General features: G+C 44.5%; 1 protein-coding gene across 4 annotated transcripts in view; it reads left to right on the top strand.

Annotated features, from left to right (window-relative positions):
* The window catches only part of ripor1 (RHO family interacting cell polarization regulator 1), a 134512-nt gene that overhangs the window by 96726 nt on the left and 20593 nt on the right, over window positions 1–17193 (top strand). For all 4 annotated transcript variants that reach the window (XM_069901504.1, XM_069901505.1, XM_069901506.1 and 1 more), the window contains exons 12-14: window positions 1733–1862; window positions 4338–5087; window positions 16385–16524. In XM_069901504.1, the coding sequence (XP_069757605.1) occupies window positions 1733–1862; window positions 4338–5087; window positions 16385–16524 (1020 nt within the window). The remainder of the gene's footprint in view (window positions 1–1732; window positions 1863–4337; window positions 5088–16384; window positions 16525–17193) is intronic.

Here is a 17193-nt window from a genome sequence, read left to right as displayed (position 1 = left end):
GAATGTGGAGTGTTTTGATTCTGTGGCACTGGTAAAGTGTCCCAACCTCATCATAGTTTTTTTAAACATTTTTATTTTTAAATTTAGACATACAGCATGGTAATAGGCCATTTCAGCCCATGAGTCCATGCCACCCAATTTGCACTCAATTAACCTACACCCCCTAGTGCGTTTCGAATGGTGGGAGGAAACCGGAGCCCCTGGGGAAAATCCTTGCTGACACAGGGAGAACATACGATCTCCTGACAGGCAGTGTGGGATTCGAACCCCAGTCCCGATCACTGGCGCTGTAAATGCGTCGCGCTAACCATGCCATCCGTTTTGTTCTTTTTGCCTGATTATTTTCCTTTTTAAAAAAAACTATATGTGAGATATAAACTGATTCCAATAGCAAGTATTGGATGAATTGGATCTCAGAACACCTACATGTACATCTGAACTTGACCTACAACCTTCTGATGCAGTTGACTCCATTGTTCCCCTAGCATGGAGGGACTGCACTCAGCTTTTTTTCATTCTTAACTAAACAGTCATGGACAGCCTCCTGAAAGCTTCTGTTCTCCTGGCTGAACCATTACCTCAAGATATGTTCTTGGCTCTCTTTCATTTCATGTTTTGCCCTCTGACAATTGTATCTGAAAATGCAGCTGTCAGTTTCTTGGTAATGATTGTTTCACCTCATCACTTCCTGTTTGCTGGCTCGAAGAGATCAAAGTCTTCAACACCTCATACCCATCCCAACCTCTCCTCACTGGCCACCAACACCATTCCTGACTCTGACACATTGTCTGAAACCGATTGCGGTCTGTTCACAGTCTGAAATCACATTTAACCTGAACCATGTGACTCCAGATCGCACCATTGCCTTACCATGTGTTATACCCCTTTTACATTGCTCAACCTGCACTGCTTTGTCTCACCTGCTCATGGAGGTTGGAGCTGTACTGTCATTAATATCTTAGTTTTTATATGTGGTTATGAGAGTGCATTCCTGTTTGACTGACCCATTTGTCCATCAATCTGAGCCACCCGAATGTGATTTTCCTCTGCTAATGCACCCTTCTTGCTGATTACGCTGCCCCCTGGTGAAGAGTATTTTAATAATAGCACTTGTTCACAATTCCACTCCTGGCCTTGTTCGACTGAACTGGATGAAAGATTCCTTCGTCCCTTTGACTCTTTTAAAAATTTCTGCACTCTTCTGTCTCTCAAATTTAATCCTCACGAAACGCAGCCATGCTTTCAGCTACGAGGATTTGTTAAATCCTCCACATCATTAGGCTTTCCTTAAAACTATTTGACCAAGCTGTTGGTCGTCAAACACTTGAAATCTTTTTCCAAGGGTAAAATTATCACATGTAAGAGGCCATACATTTAAGGTGTGGGGTGGGAAGAGTTTATGGGTAAGATTCTTCATGCAGAGTGGTACCCCTTGGACTGTTCCTGTGTTGTACTGTTCCACGTATCTCAGTGGTTTCCTTCAGTGACTTGGTCAAATTTTGTTTGATGATGTTTTTGCTCAGTACCATGATGCCTTGTTACATTCAAGCCTTGGACAAACACGAGTTATTTCTCTTCTTGTGTTAATCACAGACCTTGTACAGCATGTATTGAATTGCGAAGTTGAAGGTTTGTGGAGGGTGGGAAACCTTTCTCTCTGGTTTGCAGCCTGCAGAGTTGGCAATGGCAGTATGTCGTTTCTTATTTTGTTTGGTTCTTCTCTGCCTTTCAGTCCATTTGATAAAGATGATCAAGCATCTGCCATGAGCACGGTTAACAAGGTGGCCACTGTAAACAAGCGATTTTCAACCCTCAACCAAAGTCCACCGGACACTCCGTCCTTGCGGGAACAAGCCTTTTATGTAAGTGTGGTAGGTAGTAATGTTAACACAGAGCTGACACAGTGGGTAATAATGTTAACACAGAGCTGACGTGGTGGGTAGTAATGTTAACACAGAGCTGACGTGGTGGATAGTAATGTTAACGCAGAGCTGACATGGTGGATAGTAATGTTAACGCAGAGCTGACATGAAAGGCAGGTTTCCTAAACTTTTTTTTTTAAAAAACCTTTCCTGACAAAATTCTTCAGGATCAAAGCAATCCACTGAGTGAAGCAATCCAGTTATTCCCTTGCTTTCATTTTGTGATGGTTTTGCAGCATGAATATGATCTGGTGTAAGGCGAGGGTCATCAGCTGTTGGGGGAGCTTCGTTGAGGATGCACTGTCAAGGAAATGAGTGGGCCTGTGCACTTGTGGAAGGGGAGAAGGAGCCTTTGTTCATGAGCCATGTAGAACAAAGCTATCACCATCATTATAAACATGGTTATAATTTCACTGCCCCTTGGGCATGTCAAATCTTGGAGCACACTTTAAATATGTACTGTACAGTGGTTATCACAGTGACTGAGAAACTAGGGGAGAGAGGAATAAAAGGCTGGCTTACTGACTCCGGACAATTGGTGTGGAAAAAGAGAAACATCAAAGAAATTGTAACACTTTTCTATTAATTAGAACATTTGGATTTAGGTTTGTAGCTTTGGGGAGAAGATGTATTAATCAGAAAGAAGGTAAATGTGTTTACCAGCTGCTTTTGCAGATTATAAAAGAGGCTCTTTTAGCCAGTCATCTAAATTGTAGGGTCAATATATTTTTTGTCCTTGTAAGAAACTGCAGTATATGCTCTCAGCAGGTAATGCTAGCAAATAAATCCATGAGAAAGCCATATTGGAGTTTAAATTTAAATTTAAAATTTTTAAATTTAGGCACACAGCACAGTAACAGGCCATTTCTGCCCACGAGTCCATGCCGCCTAATTAAAAATCCAATGAACCTACAACTCCCAGTAAATTTCAAAGGGTTGGAGGAAACCGGAGCCCCCGGGGATAACCCATGCAAACGTGGGGAGAACGTATAAACTTCTTACAGATAGTGCAGGATTTGAACCCTGGTCCTGATCGCTGATGCTGTAAAGGTGGCGTGGTGCTGAAATTGGACATAATAAATTTGAAAATGGAACAATAGTTATGAATACTTCTAGTGGAGGGGTGCTACCGATGGAGGGGAACACAGTTTGGGTGGTTAACTAACAGCCATTAAGCTGTAAGCCACTCCAGCACCTTAGGCTGATTGAAATGCTGATGTGTGCATTGTTCCTGTTATAAAGGCAAGCTTTATTTCCCCTTTGCTGAGATGGGTGTTACTTTGAGTTTGGAAGTTGTTCTATTCAGGCCCCACCAAAGGGCTTCCTGCCTTGCCTGTTTAGCCATATTATTGTTTACATTCCAACTTCCCAAATCAAAAGCAAAAAATGTTGGAAATACTCAGGCACTGTTTGTGGAGAGAGAAAAACAGTCAGATCGATGACCTTTCATCAATTGATGTTTTTCTCTCTCCCTACGCTCTGTCTGACCCGAGTACTTGCAGCATGAACCTCTCCTCAGCTCTCCAATGCTTGCAGTCTTTGTGTTGTCTCGTTTTTATGATGGCCATGCATCGTCTTGTTTGGTGAGATGATGATCGGTCTGTGGGTGGCAGGGAGTCGACCTCTTCCAAGACCACACACTTTTCGTTACCTTTTTTTGGTTTCTGGCCTTCGCCACGGTTCTGAAGGTTTTTGGGAGATGATCAGGAAGCTATGGTCTGGAGACTCTGATCCACTTGGATCCCTCCAACAGCTAGATCTGGCCCAGGATCTGAAACACAGCTGATTTCCATGAGAATTCTCAGCTTGCTGATTAGAAGGCAAAGAGGCCGTTTATTTTGGTTGAGTGAATATTTTAAATGTTTCCGAACTTTGGAGCTTTAAATTACTTTTTGATTTTTATTGACTGTTGAGATATTTTTATCTTCTAAGAAACATTAGTTATGTATCTTTGCTGTACAAAGTACACTGTTTGACCTGCTGAGTTTAATCCAGCATTGTGTTTTTGCTTAAGATCTTTTACCTCCATTTTAATGATTTGTAAACGGCCAAACAGTTAAAACCAGCAATAGTTTTGAAAAATGGCAAAGCCGAACCCCACCCCCACCCCCTCCCCAACAAGGATAGTAGGATGTTTCAGCTGCCCCTCTGCCCAAAGCCCAGTGGCTTGGCTCCCTGCTGCATTGTGTCCTTGTGTGATGCAGCTTTGCTTGCTCTTGGTGCTGAGAGTGAGCGACGACACCTAGAATGCGGTGAATTTGTGGCCCCAGTAATTTTCCATTTCTTACTTCCAGCTGGCTCCAGAGTTCTGTTTTAGGACAGTTTTGGTTTGTTTGCAACTCCTCCCCAGGCCAGCTTTGTTCCACCTGTGGTGTGCTATTCTTCACCTGACCTGTTCCCTTCTGTTTTGTTTAGAACATGTTGCGGAGGCAGGAAGAGCTGGAGAACGGCGCTGCCTGGTCCATCTCCTCTGATTCTTCTGATGGTTCTTCCAGCCCACAGTTGTCGACCAGTGTTCAGCATTCGCCCAAGACACTGGTGCAACCAGAAATACAGGGGACAGTGCCTAGGATCACCATAACATTGGCCCAGGCCGCGGAGCCTCTGACGGTGGAGGGGGCTGACGTGAGCAGGCAGTTGGTGGGAGAGGAAGCAGTGGAAAAACCAGAGCATGCGACGTGGAATGGGAACGTGTCAGTTTCCAGGACTCTCAGCCACATCAGTGAATTGAGTGTGGATGGGGCGATAGAACTGCAGACCAGAGTCGAGCCAGAAACGCAGGTGGTGGCCACAGTGAACTCGGCAGTTTCTCCACAAACCCCGCTGGCAGCATCTGCTCCCACTGTGCTGGCAGAGGGGGTCATTGCCACGCTGCTGTCCGAGAGTCCTCCGGTGAAATCAGAGACCCCCACCGTCCCATGCAGCCTACCAGCTGAAGCTGCTGCCTCCATCACGGAGGTCCAGAGCGCTGCCTCCGCCGAGGAGAGAAACAGACAGAGTGAGGAGAAGACTGAGTCAGCAGATCCAGGAAAGGGGAAGCCTGCGGACCCAGGCATCGAGGAAGCCTTGATGGTATTGAATTCCACGCTTGATGATTATCGTGGCCAGTTCCCTGAGCTCCAGAAGCTGGAGATGGAGGTCAAGCATTTGGAAGACGTGCTCTTGGTAAGTGCTTGATTAGAATTGGTGTGAAAATGTAAGGCACCAGCTGTGGCATGGTTGGATTTAGTTATATATAAAACATTCTGCTGGTTTGTTATTGGAAGGTTGTGCTAAATCTATTTCAGTTGTGTTGGCTGGTAAATCCCTCTGAGTTGGATTCCTCAGCCGAACTTAAATAAACCTGGCCATTGACAGTTTTGTTTCAGTTTACCCAAGTGCAATTATGAAGCAAGACCAGGTGTTGAATCTTCAATCAATTCCTCGCACTTCCCTCTCACCTGATTGGGTTGTCCAGCAATCCCTTTTGAAACACTGAGTGTCCTGATCCCAGGATGATCTGATGGGGATCAGTAATGTGTTCCCTGTCCTGGAAGGTAATGATCTGCTTTGCTCTCATTCAGCATCATCTGAGGGAGTGGTGAGTATTGGATAAAACTCCATTGAGCTGTGTCTCAGTCGTCTCAGGACACAGTCCCTTTCCCGCTCTCCTCGTCATGATGCCAATCACTTGGGTCCAGGAATGATGCCCAGATAAATTTGGCTTGACCATAAGAGAGGATCAATGGAGTCTCTCTCACCACCCCAACCCCCAAGCGACGTGATCTACTTAGTTCGTTGTTTGAAGCGGGCATGCAAAATCATTGAGGAACCCTTCCACCCTGCACACAGCTGCTCCTGTTGGGGAAGAGATACAAGAGTATTAGTGTGCCAGCACCACCAGGCTGAGGAACAGGTAGTGAGAATGGTGATCGACCAAAGGAACTGCTCACATTGACATCCAATACTCTCATATGTACAAAACAAAATCTGTTTGATTGTTTATTTATTTATTTGTATAGATTAAATACTTATCCTGCATATGTATTGTTTGTAAGTGTGTTGTATCTGGCTGTGTGTCTGTATGTTTTGCGCCGAGGACTAGAGAACCCTGTTTCCTTGGGTTGTACTTATGCAATCAGATGACAATAAACTTGATTTGTGCTCCAATTCAAGGTGACGACTTGTCACTTGACAGACTTGCATATTGGGTTCCACTTGTCAGGTCCTGCTAAGGGCTGAATTGTTGGCTTCTTTGTCAGTGCAGTTGTCATTGGCTCCTCTATTTGACCACGTGTTGAAAGACAGGCCTGGTGGTCTGGCTATTGGTCAGGGTGTGTGCAGCTTGAGTAAGGTTGTATTTGTGTTGCTGGTTCCATTGTTTGCCAAGTCTTTGATTTTTCTGTGAATTACATGTCTGGGGTCAGAGGAAATAGCCGATGCCACAGAGTTTGATGTTGTAACAGGGCCGAGGCCTCGACCCACCAGCATGGCTGTCCTTCACCTGGGCTTCATTGTAGTGATGCTCACGGCATCCTGAAGCCTGTCTGTTGTTCCTTAGTGAGTTCCATTGAATTGCTTATTGTCATGTACACCAAGATACAATAAAAAGCTTTGATTTACATGCTATCCATGCACGTCAGCCCATACTTAACAGGTAACGTGCAGAGTGTAGTGCTTCAGAGATTCAAGAGTATATGATGTAAAGTTGCATAGACTAAGTGTAAGGTCGAGAGAAAGTGCAATTAAAACATCAAATTTTCTCAGTGAGAGGTCCACAGCTGAGTCTGATGCCAACTGTGCAGACCTACATGGGATGAAGTGGTGTTGGAAGATAAGTGACAGTTGAGTTCTTGTAATCCAGGATTCAATTATCCACATTCCAGTTAAAAAAATCAGGCACTGTTTGTTGTGAACATTTAGTATTGATTGGACTGTTACTTTTAATAATTTTGGGCAGCACGGTTGGCTTAGCAGCTAGTGCAATGCCTTTACAGCACCAGCAATTGGGACCTTGGTTCGAATCCCGCGCTGTCTGTCAGGAGTTTGTCCGTTCTTCCTGTGTCTGCGTGTTTTCCCCCGGGGGCTCCGGTTTCCTCCCACCGTTCAAAATGTACCAAAGGTGTAGGTTAATGTCTAAATTTAAAATGTAATGAACTCTTTAGATGAGTGTAGGTATTGGGCCTGAGGAGGTATAGGGGGGTGGTGTAAGGGAATAAATCCTGAGTAATTTGTGAGGTGAGAGAAACAAGATGAAAATTGGGTATATAGCAGCTGGAACAAATAAAGCTTTCCAGAGTTTGGTAAGCTGCATTTTCTGTTGTTCCACTCAGTGCTCAGTGTTGATTTGACTACTTCCCTGGCCTTTCCACGATTATAAGCGCATGCCCTAAATTTGGATTTTCCAGTGGCTTTGTGGTCTCTAGTAAATAAATTGCTTGTGTGGTTCTTTCCAAGTTCGAACTTGGTGCTGTCTGGGGTAAGGCATCCTGTGCTGCTGAGGCCTTGCCTTCCTTGCAGCCACACATGATTGGCTGGCATGGTTCCGACACACAATTTTCCCTGTCACACATGCACACGCAGAAATGATCTCCGGGCTTGGAGGTGCTGAAAGTTGAGATAACCTGGCTTGAAATAATGAGGTTAATGGAAGTCCATTGTGTTGCTGGCTGATGTCCCCTTATTAATCCTAGCCTGGGCAGTCTGCCTCCATCAAGCAGAAGCCAATTCCATTTACTCTGAGCCAAGAGCCTCTGCTATAATGGAACAAAGGAAGACCTGGCTGCGTTCCTGTTCATGACCCAGGCAAACGGACTTCTTTTGCATATCTTTGGATTGCGATATGCACTGAAGACTTCCTGTAACTCCAGTTGAAATTATTCTGGAATTTGTTTCTTTTTTTTTCTAATAAAGTAATGCTTAAATCCTACGAATTTGAGAAGAAAAGTAGTTAATTTTTTTTAAAAATGTAGACATGTTGCACGGTAACAGGCCCTTTTGGACCACGAGCTTGTGCAGCCCAATTACACCCAGTTGACCTACAACCCCCGCCCCCCGGTACGTTTTGAACAGTGGCAAGAAACCGGAGCCCCTGGAGGGAACCCACACAGACACAGGGAGAACGTAGAAACTCCTTACAGACCTCGTGGGATTCGAACCCTGGTCCTTTTATTGCTGATGATGTAACAGTTTTGTGTTAACAGTGTCACCCTAACTTGTGGCTGGAGTAATACTTGCAATAGTTAATTAGTTGGATAAATGCAGGGTTATCTGATTTTTGAAGAGGATCTTTGCATTCTGCCAGAGCTGGCTGAGGTTGATGGCTGTGAGGACACTGGGTTCTGGTTGGTGTAACTCATGAAAAGAATTAAATGCAGCCAATTAAATTTCTCCCTCCCTTATTTCTTCCCTCCCCTTCCTTCCTCCTAGTTCTTTGGGAATTTATGGGGAAGCTCCCTTGCACCCACCCCTCCCCCCCCCGCCCTCAATTCTCCATTACCTCCCACTCTACCTGTCACTGCTCCCTCCCCTTTCTCCGAGAAGGGTCTTTGCGGTTGGGACTCGCTGGTTTTATTCAGGGAAGGGAGATAACTGGTTTCAACCTTCAGAGAGGGTCAGGTAGGGATGGAGAGGGCAAAGGGAATATTTCTGAGTTAGTCCAGGGTTATCACGAGGGTAAGCTGGAGGGAAACTCATCTAGTCAAGTTTATTGACGTCTGATTGCACAAGAACAGCCCAAGGAAACAGCATTCTCTGGTCCTCAGTGCAAAACATGCAGACACACAACCAGGCGTAGTACACAAACAGACAAACAGTACATATGCAGGACAGTATTTCGTCTGTACAAATAAATAAATATTGTTTTGTACATATGAGAGTCTCGGATGGTTAGTGTGAGCAGTTCCTTTGGTCGCTCAGCATTCTCACTGCCTGTGGGAAGAAGCTGTTCCTCAGCCTGGTGGTGCTGGCTCTGATCCTCCTATATCTCCCTGATAGAGCAGCTGAAAGATGCTCAGTACAGAGTGGGAGGAGTCCTCAGTGATTTTGTGGGCCCGTTTCAGACAACGATCCCAGTAGATAATGTCAGTGGGAGGGTATGAAGACACCAGTGATCCTCTCTGCTACTCTTATGGGCCTGTGGTCTGACCTCTAATCCATTTCTCTTCAGCAATCATACCTCACGGTGATGAACAGAGTGATGGGGCTCATTTATGGGTTAATGGGAGTGACTGTGAAACCAGGCAGATAGAGAGCCTGAACACACATGAAGGTAAGAGCTGCGACGGCAGAGTTGGAGGTGCCCGCAGGTCAGGCTGTGCCCATGGAGTGTGAAAGTGATTGAACTGGAGTTGTAGAATTCCATGTTGAGGGTAGAAGACTGCAAGGTGCCCAGGTGGAAGATGAGATTGCTGTATCTGAAGCTTGAGTATTGGTTTGACAATGCACAGTTAGACAGACAGTGGGGTGGATAATTGGAGGCCAGGCAGTCTGGGGTCAGCTCTGCAGACTGAATGAAGGTGCTCTCCAAAGGGTTCTTCAGGATAGAGGAGGAGAATGGAATAAATCAGAATTTATTGTCGTGAATGAGTTACGGAAAAGTGGCTGATTCTGCTGATTGGACTAACTCCGATTGTTGGAAAAATAATTATAAACAATGCTTGGCCAAAGGTAAAGGTTCCATTATTGTCACATAATACTACATTTAGAATGTAACATACATGAAATTCTTTAACTTTATCTACTGTAAGAAAGACAGAGTCGCCACTTTGTCCAGAAATGAGGCCCAGTGAGGAGCAAATTCGTGATCCCTGATTTACAAGTTATCTAACCACTGAGCTATTGGAGTGTAGATGTTACCATGTGAGCCATCCAGGTTCACACCGCGCGAGCCATCCAGGTTCAAACCCACACTGACTGTAAGGAGTTTGTACATTCTCACTGTGTCTGCATGGGTTTTTCCCCGGGTCTCCAGTTTCCTCTCACCCATCAAAACGTACCAGGGGTTGTCTGTTAATTGGGTGTAATTGGACAGCACAGGCTTGTGGGCCGAAGGGCCCTGTTACCATGCTGTATGTCTAAATTAAAATGAAAACATTGTTTAAAATCATTATCTTATCCTGCAAAGTCACGTGGCTTCGTGAAGAGAAAACGAGGCTGACAAATCTGTGAGTGTTTTTTGAGGAACTGGACCAAAATAATTAGAGTGACCTATATTTGCATTTCTGGAAAGTTTGCAACAAGGTCCTCATAAAAGGTCAAGGTTGAGATTAGAGCTCAAGGTATTGGAAATAATCTATCAATCGGGAAATAGCAGTGACTAACAGCAAGAAGCTGTGAATAGGGGTAAGGGGTCATAGAACCATAGATATTATAACACTGAACAAGCCCTTCTAGTCTGTGCCGAACTATTATTCTGCCTGGTCCCACCGACCTGCACCCAGTCCATAGCCCTCCATTCCTCTCCCATCCATGTACCTGTCCAAATACCTCTTAAAAATGTTAAAATTGAGCCACATTCACCAGCTTGTTCCTTTCTGGGTCATGTTCAGGTTGCTGACCAGAGCTGAGACCGCAACTATTTACGATTATATGTCAGTGTCTTGGAGGAAGAAAGTGAGGAGCTAAATCCACGGCTGATACAAGAGTAAGTGGGATGCGGAGGCATGATGACAGGTGAAGTGAGTCGGGGAAAATGTGTAGTTGTTCATGTTGGAAGATCATCCAAACAGCAAAATGCTAAAGCATGAAAGATTTGGGCATCGGACACAAAATGAATAAGGCAAGAGAAATGGAATATTGACTTTGTTTTAAGGGAGCTGAAGTATGAAAGTAGGGAGGCCTTGCCACTCTGCACAGCACTAGTGAGGCTTTGTGCAGAGAACTAAGAACAATTTTTGCCTCCCTTTTTAAGGAAAGATGTTATTTCATTGGATGTGGGTCAGAGAAAGTTGGTTAGGTTGATACCAGGTATAGGGGAAACGTTCCATGAGGTTCGGTTGGTCAGGTAAGAACTCACTGGAGTTTCGAGGAATGAGAGATTATGTTATTCAAAACATACAGTAAATCCTGGGAGACTATGGAGGTATCATTTAAGGCTGAGATGAGAAAGTTTCTTCACAGTCAAGACTTGTAGAGCAGAGAACTTTGTGTGTGTGTGTATGTGAGTGTGTGAGAGAGAGAGAGAGAGAGAGGTGTGTGTGTATGTGAGTGTGAGAGAGAGAGGAGCCCTGAGTTACAGGAAAGGATAGGAAATGAACGAGGAAAATCAGATCAACCACGAGTTTCTCGAATGGAAGGGTGAAGTGGCCTCCAATTGTTGCTTCCTGTAGGTTACAGAGGCAGTGAAGTTACCTGCTGAGCAAGTGAATGGGCGTGAGGGTTAAGGCTGAATAATGCCGTGCAAGTCAACAGCAAAGTTGTGTCTGAAACTCCATCTGCTGGCCACCAGTTAGTCCTTTGACAGCCATTACATTCAAAACGTACTGGTGGTTGTAGGTTAATTGGGTGGCACAAACTCGTGGGCTGAAATAGTCTGTTACCGTGCTGTATGTCTAAATTTTATTTTTAAAAATTCATTTCATTTCATTTAAAATTTAAATTTATAGTTCCTCAGAAACGTTCAGCTATTCCATTCACATATGTCTGAACGCCATTCCCAGATGAAGGCGATGGGAGGTTTGAACACAGGTGGCCTGTTCAAAAGGGCTCGAGTGCACTGTGTGTGATGGACATGGAGCTCCCCAACTTCAATGGATTAATGAGCTTCAGAAAAAACGGGGCATCCTGCAAAAACGATTCAACTTGTGACAGCAGATCACTGATTTGATTGTTGTCCATTTCAATGGAGAGTGGCTCTCTCTCTGTGTCTTGATTGTGTACCCTGTGGTGCTTGAATTGCTAATTCTCCCAGATTCAGAAATGTTATTGACACTAAAAGAAATTGACCCACCAATAGTAGAATCTATATTTTCTTAATTTATAGGTATTCAGCAAGTGGTGATTTTGGGGTTCGGGGCAGGTTTTGTTTGGTGTCCTTTTGGTTAATTGCTTTGTAATTCACCATTGCACATCTCCTGATAGCTGTTTCTGCTTGACTTGGATATTTTATTTTATTTATTTTATTCTGTTCATCATGATTATAATAGTAGATCGGGTGGTGAAGGAGGCTTTTGGTTTCCTGGCCTTCATAAATCTTAGCCTATAGGAGCTGGGAGGTGATGTTAAGACTGTTCAAGGTATTAGTGAGGCCAAGTTTGGAATACTGTGTGCAGTTCTGGTCTCCAAATTATAGGAAGGGTATCAATAAGGTAGAGAGGGTGCAGAGAAGATTTACTAAAATGTTGCCTGGATTGCAGTATCTATTATACGAAGAAAGACTGAGTAGACTGGGGCTTTATTCATGGGAGCGTAGAAGGTTGAGGGGGGATTTGATAGAAGTATATAAAATTATGAGGGGAATAGATAGAGTAGATGTGAATAGGCTCTTCCCCTTGAGGGTAGGCGAGATTGGAACGAGGGGTCACAAGCTAAGGGTTAGGGGGCAAAACTTTAGAAATAACATAAAAGGAAGCTTCTTCACTCAGAGAGGGGTGGCTGAGTGGAATAACCTTCCGGAAGAGATGGTAGCAGCAGGGTCAATTTTGTCATTTAAGGGGAGGTTGGATGTGAGGGGGATGGAGGGTGATGGGCAGGGAGTAGATAGGTGGAACTAGTAGAGTTTCACAAATAGGTTCAGGCTAGAAGGGCCGATATGGCCTGTTTCCATACTGTAATTGTTATATGGTTATAACCAACATTTTCTTTGTGTCTATGAGAACCTGCTTCTTCATTTAAAAAAAAACTTTATTTATTCGTTCAAAAAACAAATAATATATGACGTATACAGCAATTAAACATGAACTACTGCAATATTTTTTCCCTGGTATAATCACGAAATCAACACCAACTACAGTCTCAGCTCCAAGGAATGTAGATGGCTGAGAGGGGATTTGATAGAGGTATTTAAAATTATGAAGGGAATAGATAGAGTAGATGTAGATTCTTTCCCTGAGGGCAGGGGAGGTTGGAACAAGAGGGCATAAGTTAAGGGTAAAGGGGCAAAACTTTAGGTGAAATATTAAAGGATGCTTTTTCACTCAGAGAGTGGTGGCAGAATGGAATGATCTTCCAAAAGAGATAGTTTCAGCAGGGTCTCTTCTGTCATTTAAGAGAAAGTTGGTTGTATACATGGATGTGAGGGGTTGGAGGGTTATGGGCGGAGAGTAGGAGGGGGAAGCTGGAGTGGAGTTGTTCAAGTGAACCGGCGTGGACTTGAAGGGCCGACATGGCCTGTTTCCATGCCGTAAACAGTTATATGGTTATATGAACATGAACATATATATATATATATATATATATATATATATATATATATATATAAAGAAAAGAACCACCCCCCCCTTCAGCCAACTCTCCTAAGGAGAGCCATAAAAAAAAGAAAAAAGAAAGAATATAAAAAAATTAAATATACATATTAAAATCTAATCAATATAAATTGAAATGTAAATATTCCGAGTATATCAGCCACGTATTAATTAAAAAATATAATGATCATGAGAAACATACATAATTTTTTCCATTATTAAACAATATTTCATCTCATTATGCCATCTATTAATATCAATCATATTTGTATCTTTCCACATAATAGCAATACATTTTTTCGCTACGGATAAAGCTAAATATACAAAAGCAAGCTGGAACTTATCTAATCCCAAACCTTTCAAATGTTGCAAACTACCCAATAAAAATACTGTTGGATCTAAAACTATTTTAATCTTATACATATATTCTAAAAACGATTGAATTTTCTTTCGAAAAGATTGTATATGTATACATGACCAAACAGCATGAAGAAAAGTTCCAACCGTATCACCACATCTAAAACACAAATCTGATTCATTAAAACCATATTTTTTTTAAATTTTTCAGGTGTCAAATATAATTGATGTAAAAAGTTGTAATTAATCATTGCATAACATGCATTTATCAATCTAACTTTTTTTTTAGAACCTGCTTCTTCATGGTTAAGAAGCCACTTTGCCACAGTGTAAACATTGTTCGGTAAATCGGGGAGGCCTGGGCAAAAGTTTCAGAAAGAAAATTAAGTTTTAATTTTTTTGTGCGAAAGTGGCTGAACCTGGCTCTATAGCCCAACCTGCTGGCAGCATCTTGCATAACCTGCAGGGAGTAAATTTCAGCAGTTTCAAGATTTATTTTTCACGTAATCGCATAGAACATCTAATGTTGTATGAAATTGCCGCCTTCCTGCCATAAGGCAAAGAAGCTCTGTTAGTGTCGCCTGATACCACTTACAAAAAGAGAACCCAATGAGTCCCCTTCAGAAACACCGAGTGGATTTGCTTCCAGTACTCCCGCTGCATCTGCAGCCCCACGGACTCCTGTTCGACTCATCGGCATCTGGAGCTCCAGGTCCATGCCTCCGACATGATCAGGAAGCCTCCAACATGCGAGGCCCTTTGAGAGCCTTTCTTGCCCTCAGCGCCCACTTGAATCCCAGCTCCCATACCTGGTTCCCATGAAGCAGCCTCCAGCAGCCCACGCAGGTCGCCTGCAGCCTGAGTGAGTCCCTCTTGCTTGTCCGTCACCGTCCTGTAGGGTAGTCAGCTTCTCAACGGGGTTGGGGGGGGGCATTCTCCCCATTTCTGGTGCTTTGTGCCAGTCCATTGCTCCCTAGAGTCTGCAACACCTCGTGGCCTCTGCCGAGAACACACCCCGCGGTTCCAGGATTTTAGTTTAAAAACACAGCCACTCCAGCAAGGCTGCCACTTTTCCACGAGAGAGTTTGGCCGAACTTGTCCACACTGGCCATCTGTGGTAGTCCCATTTGTTTGCACTTGGATCGTGTCTCTCTTGCCCTTTCCTGTCTCTGTCGCCAAGGATATCACATGCATGTAGATTTTGGGAGAATGAGGGGAACCCTCAGCCACATAAGCATTGACTACTCCACATATACAGGTCACAGAGTCAGGCAGCTCTGAAACAGGCCATCGAACCCATGCTGACCATCGAGTACTTATCTCCACTGATCCCCTCTACTTGCCCGTGTCTGCAGCCTGTTGTGCCCAGGCATATCGAGGCTTAAAAAGGCAAACCCGCAGATGCTGGAACCGCGAGCAAGCGAGGAGAATCTGGAGGGGCTCTGCAGATTGGTAATTGTCCATGGATGGAGGTGGTCAGTCAGGGATTTGGCCTGGGGCCCTCATCAAGGAAAGTTGTGGGGGAGGGGGTGCGTAAAGGGGAAGGTAAGGGAGACAAGACCCAGGATGGGTCTGGTGACCTCTTCCTACTTCAGTCTCAGTAAAGGGTCCAAATAACAAAACGTTTCTCCCCATAGATGCTGACTGACCTGCCGGAGTCCTTCCATCTTCTCGTCATTTCATTGCTGCTTCATTGTTGAGAGTGTCACCTTGGGCACTGCTCACTTCAGACTGGAACCACCTTCTGAGGAATGGGGGGAGGGGGGAAACTCTTCTTCCTGTCCCTCTGAACCACTTAGTCCTCGCCTTAAATCTGTTCCCTCTGATCTTGGACACCGCTGTCAAGAGGAAAGGTTCCTATCCATGCCTCTCATATCCCCGGTGGCTTCCGCTCCATGGAGCTGGAACCCTGCCTTTCATGTCTCTCTTCATAACCCACTCATTCCTTTCAAGTCCAAGTCCAGGTGAACCCCCTTCCCCCGTACCTAGTTGACCCCTTCCTCCAGCATGTGGATAGATTTGCACATAGCATTAAACCCATGGTCTAATCAATGTTTTATCATCTGCTCTTGTACTCTATGGACCTTTTAATGGAGTTTATAAAGGTAAAGATTCCATTATTGTCTTGTAAAACTACATTTAGCTACATTTAGAACATAACACACATGAAATTCTTTAACCTTTGTCTACCACTTTGTCCAGCGCCCCTCACAGAAACCTACAGCACCTGGAGTATCCAGATGGTCTCCCCTCCAAGTACGGACCAGTCCTGAGCCTGCTTAGCTTCCGAGATCAGACAAGCCCAGGCATATTCAGGCAATGAGGTGCCCAGTCTCTTTCTGAAATCTTTGAACTGTACCCCTCAGCCCCTTAGTTCCACAATGTTCCCTCGTGACTGAAGTCCTGGATTTCAGTACCACTTTGTGCTGAGAGACGGAATGATCCCACTTGCCTGGCTCCACCCTTGAATTCGCAGCTTGGCTGAGAAATGTGGAAGAGGAGATGTGGGACAGATTGGAAGATGACTGGCACCTTGCTGGATGCAGGTTGTTTAATCGAGTCCTTTCTTCAGAGTGGCGAGTATTGTCGGGTCACTTAACGATGGTCTTAATCTTTATAGAAACTCTTTAAAGGATGGAACGGAGGAGCCTGTTGATTACGGGCAGCAGCACATAAAATGGGCCTTTTGCCTTTAACATGGGTTGTGGGTTTTTTTCCTTGCAGCAGAGACAAGGTGTGAACAGGAGCAGAGCGTCGAGCATCAGCCTGACCGTAGAACATGCACTGGAGAGCTTTGACTTCCTCAACACCTCTGACATGGAGGATTCTGAGTTCTCGGAAGATGAGGCTGAGAAGACGGGAAGGTACGTCCCACTTCTTTGGCTCACTGGGTTTCTGTGCTTGGCCACAATATCAGCCCAGGGGGCTAAATCTGACAGAGGAAATGCTGGCCGCTCCAGCCCCCATCTGCAGCAGGATGTTACCGCATCTGGAGTCCCCTCTGCACTTTCCCTGCTGTGTCCAGCAGCAGGGTGTGATTCCTAAGTTGTCACGCTGTCAACACAGACAGATGAATTTGAGATGTGGTTTGTTACAAGCGCCTAACGTTGTTGAAGTCGTGTTCTTTTCAACAAATGCGCCCAAACAGCCATCAGCCGACTTCCAATTCCCACTCCTCACTAACACTGCTTTTCTTTGTCCTGTGTCTCCGCCTGCCCTCTCTCCCTCACCTCACCCATCCCAGCAACCTTCTGTTGCCTGTCTTTTCCCTGGCTCTCAACTCCTAGGTCTCCAAAAGCCTTTCCAGTAGTTGCTCTTCAAATTCTATTTCTTTGAAGCCTGTCATCATCTAACTAGACGTCTCCTGCACTGGCCTAGCCCTTTTGTGTCCTATTTGTGTTTGGAATGTTCGCTGCCCCTAAGGTTCTTGTACAGGCGGAACATATGGCAGGTGAGGAATATTTGCGTTAATATCTGCTCGACTTGGAAAGATCAAAAGCCAAAAAAAACTACAGATCTTGGAAATACTCAGC

This window comes from Narcine bancroftii, chromosome 10 (assembly GCF_036971445.1).
Source record: "Narcine bancroftii isolate sNarBan1 chromosome 10, sNarBan1.hap1, whole genome shotgun sequence".
Lineage (NCBI taxonomy): Eukaryota > Metazoa > Chordata > Chondrichthyes > Torpediniformes > Narcinidae > Narcine > Narcine bancroftii.
Note: the sequence above shows the minus strand (reverse complement) of the source record. Positions and strands in the feature narration are given on the sequence as shown.